The 8,850-nt window shown below is 37.9% G+C and overlaps 1 protein-coding gene across 1 annotated transcript in view; it reads left to right on the top strand.

The window, feature by feature from the left end:
• Rnf128 (ring finger protein 128) overlaps positions 1-8,850 on the top strand; it is a 61,166-nt gene that overhangs the window by 43,553 nt on the left and 8,763 nt on the right. The window contains exons 3-5 of the mRNA XM_021152760.2: positions 3,455-3,526; positions 8,248-8,330; positions 8,502-8,517. Coding sequence (XP_021008419.1) covers positions 3,455-3,526; positions 8,248-8,330; positions 8,502-8,517 — 171 coding nt within the window. The remainder of the gene's footprint in view (positions 1-3,454; positions 3,527-8,247; positions 8,331-8,501; positions 8,518-8,850) is intronic.

The raw sequence follows: 8,850 nt of genomic DNA on the forward strand, positions 1-8,850 counted from the left end.
GAACTCACTCTGCAGACCAGGCTGGCCTCGAAGTCAGAAATCCACCTGCCTCTGCCTCTGCCTCTGCCTCTGCCTCTGCCTCTGCCTCTGCCTCCCCAGTGCTGGGATTAAAGGTGTGCGCCACCACGCCCAGCTGCGTTAGTTATTTTTACTCATCTGTATTTACTGGTCAAGGGGCAATTCGAGCCAGGTTTTTGCTCTTCCTGTGATAGAAGAAAAGGAGTTTGGTTAGTAATTATGTTAGCTTTCAGTCAAATATCTTTCAAAAATGATATATGGGGCACATCTTTAGGCACTAGGGACATTCTTTACATACCCCTACTATGGATTACTTTCTTTCAAAATATCATTGTCTGGAACAGTCACAGGTATGTTACTCACTTACAAACCCTAGTTTATATTTCCATTTACTAAATGTTTTATTGAGTATCTATGATATGTCAGGCACTATGTTAGGTATTTTATTTGCATTATATATAATTTCCATGATATATCTGTGAGCTGGAAACCTTTCTGGGGAGGTGGGGGATGGGGGCAGGAAAGCTCTTTCTTTCTCATAATGAACGCTGGTTCTCAATACCAATTTTTTTTATGAAGTTCTGCTATGTTTATTCATTTTTGCAACTAAAACTAAGATTGTAACTCAGAATATGATCGTGTATGATCTGTCTTGCTGAAATGCCCTTGAGTTCACATCCCATCGACTTTGATGTGTATGTAAGCTACCGCAAGTTCAGTTTACACATGAGTATATTCACCTGAGACATTCTTAAATAAAATATAGATGTTTTCTGAAAAACAGAAAAGATTTATTTGCTGCATTATACCAAATTAAGACCAAATATCTTGTTTTATTCCTATAGCCAATTCCAGCTTCATAAAAGCAAGACAGTCTCCCAATGATTCCATTCTTTGCAATCTTTTCTTAACTTGTAGGGTCATTTTCTTTGTAATATGACTTGTGACTCAATTATGCAGACTATTTCAGTCTTTGGTCCACTCCCTATAAGAGCTTTGCTTTGATGTTGACTATCCAGACTCATCTTAGATACATGCTCAGTGAAACAATTTGGAATCCATCCTCCTTCCTAGACAAAATTGGTTGTAAGCAGCAGGTTTTTCTAATATTAAACATATAGGCGTTATTTTCTTCATTTTATAGAAAAGTAAGTGTAATACTTTGGTGACTTGTCAGTGTTATTCTTTAGTCAATGACAAAATCAGATTTTTAATCTAGGTCCATTTGAATTCAAATCCTGTGCACTTTTGTTCGAACAAGACCCATTTCAGAAAAGAAATTGGAGAAGGTATACTTTAAGGTCCTTTGAGCTTGAAAATAGGAAAATTGCTTCAAAAATTCATAGCGTCTGAATCCATTTGGAAGAGAGGCATACTGTTTTTTGCCATTATGGTCCCAGGGATGCTATTTTTAAAAGTAGGGAAACACAGTAAGTTTCAGTAATTTGGGGATTTAAGGTCCATTCTACATGAGAAAGTAATGTCTGGTACTATAAATCTGGCCAAGAACCCAAGGGGTGGAGCTATTACTAGTATTTTGCTAGATTGACATAGTATCAAACTGTCTTCTAAATTCATAAGTCTATACCCATTGATCAGTGCTATTTTTGGTCCTCATCAAAGGAGTGACTTTGTGCCATGGACAGGAGTTACCAATGAAACAATTGGTCAAAGTACAGAGAACAAAGTGTCTCTGGTATACTCAGACATAAATGGGACATCTATATCACAGGGCTTAACCCCAAGGCACAGGGAATATCTTAGAAGAGGGAGGAAAACAGTATCTTCTGGACATAATCGGACCACTGCACTGAGTTCACAGTAACTGATTACCTGCAAAAGAGTCAGCATGCCTGCATGAAGAAGAAGGAAGATGGGCTGGAAAACTCCACCTCTAGTGGAACCATTAACAGTTGATGGGTATTTGTAATGAAATGTCAGTTTTCTTTAAGGGTTTATCCATGGTATATACACTGTATTCCAGTGCAGTGGTTCTCAACCTGTGGTTAGCAACCCCAGGGGGTTGCATATCAGATATTTATTTATATTAGGATTCATAAATGTGGCAAAATTGCAGCTATGAAGTAGCAATGAAATAATGTTATTGTTGGAGGGGGTCAGCACAACATGAGGAACTATTATTAGAGGGTTGTAGCATTAGGGAGGTTGAAAACCACTGATCTAGTGGATGGCCCCACACAGCTGTGAATGTATAGGCAGCATAAAATTGACTCAGTGGACTATGAGAAAATGTTTCCCGTACATATGTAGCTGATGTGCAGCTCAGACTTCATGTGGGTCCTGAACAACTATCCCTAAACCTGTATGTAGAATCCATTCCTCAGTGGGAGTAGTGCCTACCCCCATCAGAGACTTGATGTACCAGGGTAGGGACCATGCATCCTCTCAGAGGAGAAGGGGAAGGCGGGGACTGTGGGATGGGGGAGAGAATGTTAGAGGGGGGAGTCATCGGGATAAAGTGAATACATTTTTAAAAAAAAGAAAAAAGAAAATGTTTCAGTAATTTGGAAGATCATTCTTGATATCAGATAAAGGGGATATGTATTATGGTTAGTTTATTTGTGTGTGTGTGTGTGTGTGTGTGTGTGTGTGTGTGTGTGTGCGCGCGCGCCAAGAAGCTATTTCTTGTTGATACCTACTGAGAAAGAGAAATTCAGTTTCCTCCAATAGAGTGGGTATATCAACCGCTCATAAGGGCAGGCCTTATATCCAGGAGTACATAGCTAAAGCAAAACAGACTCCATGTTTTTTTATTTGGTTTTGTGTACTTTTTGTTTTGATATATTTTTTCTTTACTAACATTATTTTATTGTTGTAACTTTTGTGTTTTTGTTTTCTTTTGATGGGGGAGGAGGTGAAGGGAGACAGAACATGAAGTTGGGTTAGGGTGGGGAGGATATGCGAGGAATTGGAGGAAAGGAAAGAATATGATCAAAATATATTGTATACAAACTTTCCAATTAAAAATCTTTGTGCATGCACACACACACACACACACGTTATGTTTGCAGGCAACTGTACATTCATATGGAAGCCAATGATCAAAGACATGTGTCTTTCTCAATAGTTCTCTACCTTACTCTCTGATACAGTCTTTCTCTGAACCTGGAACTCACTGAATCAACTAGACTGACTGGCTACCAAGGTGCAGGGATCATCCTGTCTTTGCCTCTTCAGTGCTGGATTAGAGTCACACAGTATGACGCCTTGCTTTTACTGAGTGCTAGGCATCAAACTTAGATCCTTAAAGCTTACATAATAAACACCTCATCAACTGAGCCATCTCCCCAGCCACAGATTCTAATCTGTAAAGTTTCATTTAGACAGTAACTTTTAATGATGGATATTTGAATCATTACTTTAAATCATACTTCTTTTAAAAATATGTCTTCTAATAATCTGTTTTTTATTACAGAGGCAGTTAAAGGCAGATGCTAAAAAAGCTATTGGAAGGCTTCAGCTGCGCACCTTGAAACAAGGAGACAAGGTACTTTTCTTACTTTTAAAGCAATACTACCAAACCATTGTTCAAACTAAATGCCAATTGTCCAAATGCCTTTTCATTGCCATTTATATACCTCATTGAGTATTAAAAATTCTATTCAATACTGCAATTAGACTGTACAATGGCCCCCGACTGTACCTTACATGCTAATCACTGGCACCTGTGAATATTATTATCTGGCAGAACAAAATTGCAGCAATGGAAAGTTTGAGAATGAGATCATCCAGGACTATTTAGACAAGTCCTAAATATAATCAGAATCCATATAAGCTCGGGGAAGAAGGAGGTTTGACCACCATACATAGCAGCATTGCTGTGAAATAAAGAAAGGCTGAGTGGTTCAAAGAAAAAGCCATGAAACCAGGAATACCAGGACTCTTTCAAAGCTAGGAAAAGTAATTGCAGGCATGTTCCCTGAAGCTCACAGTAAGAACTGCTAACCCCTCGGTTACTTCTTGACCTCCACAAAAGGTAATAAGGCATTCTATTACTGTGTAGCTTGTAAGAGATCATAATTTGTGATGGCAATGATAGAAAACTAATATAGTGCTTCAGGACGACTTTGTTTGAATGTTTATTTTGGACATTGATGAGAAAAGACATCAGCAAAAAAAAAAATCGGCATGACTTAGTGAAGTAAAGATTTACCATTTCTAACACCATGGGAAGCATTAGGTGCTTGGCTCTAAATATTCAAAATATATACAAGATTGACATGTTAAAATTTGCACAGCACCAAGTGCTGGAGTTCTTGCTTTTCATCCTTGAGACTTTGAGTTCAATTGTAAATATGGAGGAAAAAAGTTTAAAAAAAAACCTTCAGCCAACCAAAGAGCACACATGGAGGGACCCATGGCTCCAGCTGCATAGGTAGCAGAGGATGGCCTAGTCGGACATCAATGGGAGGAGAGGCCTTTGGTCCTGTGAAGACCTGATGCCCCATTGTGAGGGAATGCTAGGGTGGTGAGGTGGGAGTGAGGTGGGTGGGTGGGAGAGCACCCTCATAGAAGCAAGGGGATAGGATGGGAGTTTGCAGAGGGGAATCTGGGAAGAGGGATAACATTTGAAATATAAACAAATAAAATGATTAATAAAATTTTTTAGAAAAAGGAAAAGAAAAATCTAAAGAAATGGAGACATGTATTGTGTTGGGATAAAAAAGTTCATTGTTAAGGTGTCAGTTCATCTTAAACTAACGTATGGCTTAGATACAGTTTCACCAAAAATTTTCACGAGAAAATATTGTCGACGCTCAAGTATCAGCATAATCAAAATAATTTTGAATAAGAGCTGTAGATGTTGGATATCCTATATCACTTCTCTAGAAATGGTGGCTGGGAAAATGGAGTCTGGTTAACAAGCTTGACTAAAGTCTCATGCAATAGCCAAGTTTCTTCAGAGAACCAGAAAAAAATCTATATTCTGAGGATTAAGAATGGCTACATGAGTAAAGTTTTCATGATTTTAAGTGGTAGACAATTACAAGGACAAGCCACACATGGCAAACACAGTTTCCATAGAAGCATATGAGCATTTAATTAAATAAGAACAGCAAGGAATACTGAAGACTCTAAAGCAAACTCAGTCCTATCTGCTACACCCGGGAAGAGCATGAAGCCACATTCCAAGAACAATTCCATGTTTTGAAGAAACTAAGGTCACAAGACTCTTGTTTTTTTGGAATGTGCTCACAAGCACTAATAATTCTCACATGACTCCATTTCTAGAGTGTGTGGGACAGTGCTGGTACATGCCTTCAATTCTAGTACCTAGCAAGCTGATGAAGAAGGATTGCAAGTTCAAGTTCAGCCTGGGCTATATAGAAAGACCTTGTCTAAATATAGGGTTGGGGGATTAAAAGAGGAACAACTTCAAATAGTAATTCACACCTTCCAATTTTTAGAAATATTTTAAGGCTGTATCTGTGAGAGTGTAGAAGTGTGAGACCAATAGATGAATGATCAGAGTAGAATCCAGAAATGGACCAACAGATGCCTGGCTAGTTTATTTTGTTTTTATGAATAATAAAACCAGAATGCAATGAACTGATTAAAACACTGTGACCAGAAGCATTTTGTGGAGGAAAGGGTCCATGTCACTTTATAGTTCTATATCACATTCCATCACTGAGGGAAGGCAAGGCAGAAACCTGGACGCAGAAACTCATGGAGGAGCTTACTGACTGCTTGCTTAGTCTGCTTTTTTATAACACCAAGGACTACCAGCCCAGGGTGACACCATCCACAGTGAGCTATGCCCGCACTATATAAACCATCAACCAGGAAAGTGCACTACTGGCCAAGCTGGTGGGAACATTTTCTCAATTGAGATGCCTTCTTCCAAAATGATGCTTATGTCAAATTGATAGAAAACTAGACATCACAGTGTCAATTATAAAAATATTCCCATTCTCCATACAGTGTAAAAAATTAAATAAAAAAAAGATTACAGGCCTAAATATACAGCTGATAAAGTCTTTGGAGAAAAAATAATTCATTTTATGGAATACACTAATATTTTATATTAGTAGGTTTTATGTATGACCCCAAAAACAAATCCTCAGAGAAAATGTGGAATTTGACTGTCAAAGTTTAAAGGGCCTGGTAAGATGGATCAAAGGCACCAGTTACTCTTTCAGAGAACCCCATGTTCAATTCCTAATACGTATGGGTGGCTCACAACCATCTATAATTCCAGTTCCAGGAGAACTGATGCACTCTCCTGGCTTCTGCAGGACCAGACATGCACATGGTGCACAGACATACAAGAAGTTAAAACTTACATACATATAAAGTATAATAAAATAAAAATAAAGGTAATTTCAATTCTTGGTGGACATAGTGGAGCACACCCTTTAACCCCGGAACTTGGGAGGCATAGGTGTCTCTAAATGTGAGGCCAACCTGCTGTACATAGCAAATTCCCAGACAGCCAGGGCTACGGAGTGAGACCCTGTATCAACTAAACAAACAAGCCAAACCAATAATAATAATAATAATGATGATGATGATGATGATGTATCTTCTGTTATTTGAAAGACAGTTTTTAAAGAAAGAAAACGCAAGGTACAGTCTTGGAGAAAATATTTTCAAACCACATATTTGTTAAACGACTATGGTTAGAACATAAAGAACTTTTGACCCCATAACAACAGGAATCACTAAATAAAAATATCGATGCAAACATGTGGTATAAAAGCAGAAAGGCTATGGGGGAGTATACGAGAGTATAAGAGAGGTCAGGGAGATGGTAGAGCATATGGGAGGACATATCAATAACAAAACAAATTTAAAATTCCACAGTGAGGCGGCAGAGAGATGGCTCAGTGGTTAAGAGCACTGGCTGCTCTTCCAGAGGTCCTGAGTTCAATTCCCAGCAACCACATGGTGGCTCACAATCATCTGTAACTCCAGACCCAGAGGATCTATCGCCCTCTTCTGGCCCCTTTGGGCACTGTATGCATATGACATACCCACATACCTTCAGGCACTCAAAACACATAAAATAAAAATAACAGAGACTAAAAATAACATGATGAAACTTCCTATTATATGTGCTTATTACTTTGAATAAACATGGGCTGAGGAGATGGTGCAGAGTTTAAAGGCACTTACTGTTTTTACAGAAGTCCTGGGTTCAATTCCCAGCTCACAGCAATAACAATATTTCTTTAAAGTTAAGCAATGTAATAAGTATGCTAAATAGACATTTCATCAAAGGAACATATGGCTGAGAAGTATACAAAAGGATACTCAATGTCACTGGTCATTAGAGAAATACAAAGTTAGAACCACACGTGAGACCAGTACACATTCATTAGCCTGGCTAAAAGTGAAAATAACTGGAAAAGTCAAGACCTGGTGAATATATACAGCTTCTGTCTGGAATTCTTATGTATCTTCTGGTGATAAGACTAAATGATCATGACCACCCTACAAAAACTACACTTATCTTACTAGATATTCACCATAAAGGAAGGAAACACCTATATTCCCATTAAATTCTTAAATGTAGTTATTAGAAATTGTTCAAACTGGAAAGAATCAAAATCCATAGATAAACTTAGAATATTCATATCATAGAATAAAATATAGTAATAAAAGGGTAAGAAAGTCCTACTGCTACATACAATAACATACATGAATATCAAGGACCTTGTGAAGGATCTGAACCTCAAAAGCTAGATATAGTACATGATTCTATTTATATGGCATTATTATAAGAAGTCTAAGCTGTAGAAATTGAACATATATCAGCTATGGGCAGAGGTTGAGAATGAAAGGAAGCCCTAGTTCCTACGGGGCTATGGATTGGTTAATGTCACTGTTCTGTACCTTATTGTGGTGGGAATATTATCACTGCATATGTTCTTCATAACATGTAGCACAGTAAAGGAAACGACTGGCTTTTACTAAATGTAAATTATACCATTTTTAGAGAACATAATAAAACTTACCAACGGTTTTTTCCCCATTTTTTATTAGGTATTTTCTTCATTTACATTTCAAATGCTATCCCGAAAGCCCCCTCTCCTCTCCCCCCGCCCTGCTCCCCAATAGTTAAGCTGAAGTTAGTACTACATGATTTACTTTTGTTCTTTCTCCATTTTGTCGACTTTATTATTTTACCTCCTCAAAGTGTCAAGTTTAAATCGCCTTTGAAACTTTTTCTTGTTTGAGTCACACCTCACTCTTTATCCATAGGAAATTGGCCCTGATGGAGATAGCTGTGCTGTGTGCATTGAGCTCTATAAGCCAAATGATTTGGTGCGCATCCTAACCTGCAAGTAAGTTTCATCTTCTTTCATATCTGTAAAAATAATATCTCCCACAAATTAACATGATAAAGGAAAACTATTTTGAACTATTAAGGATAAAGGTACTCTTTGAATGCTTCAAAATTGATGTATCACCAAAATCCGGTACAGTTTGTTCTTGACAATTTGTTTTCTCTGCAGGAAACTGAGGAACCTAGTCAGCAGTGTGTGTGTGTGTGTGTGTGTGTGTGTGTGTGTGTGTGTGTGTGTGAAATTTATTCTAATATTTCTACTGAGAAAAACTAGAATCGTCTTGGTGCCATATTTTGAAGTCTTCACTCTTTAGTTTTTTTAAAAAAGTTCCTCCTCTGGAAGGTTTTTTTTTTTCTTTTTTTTTAATTAGGTATTTTCCTCATTTACATTTCCAATGCTATCCAAAAAGTACCCAATACACTCCCCACCCACTCCCATTTTTTGGCCCTGGCATTCCCCTGTACTGGGGCATATAAAGTTTGCAAGTCCAATGGGCCTCTCTTTCCAGTGATGGCCA

The sequence above is a fragment of the Mus caroli genome, chromosome X, assembly GCF_900094665.2.
Source record: "Mus caroli chromosome X, CAROLI_EIJ_v1.1, whole genome shotgun sequence".
In the NCBI taxonomy this organism is placed as follows: Eukaryota; Metazoa; Chordata; class Mammalia; order Rodentia; family Muridae; genus Mus; species Mus caroli.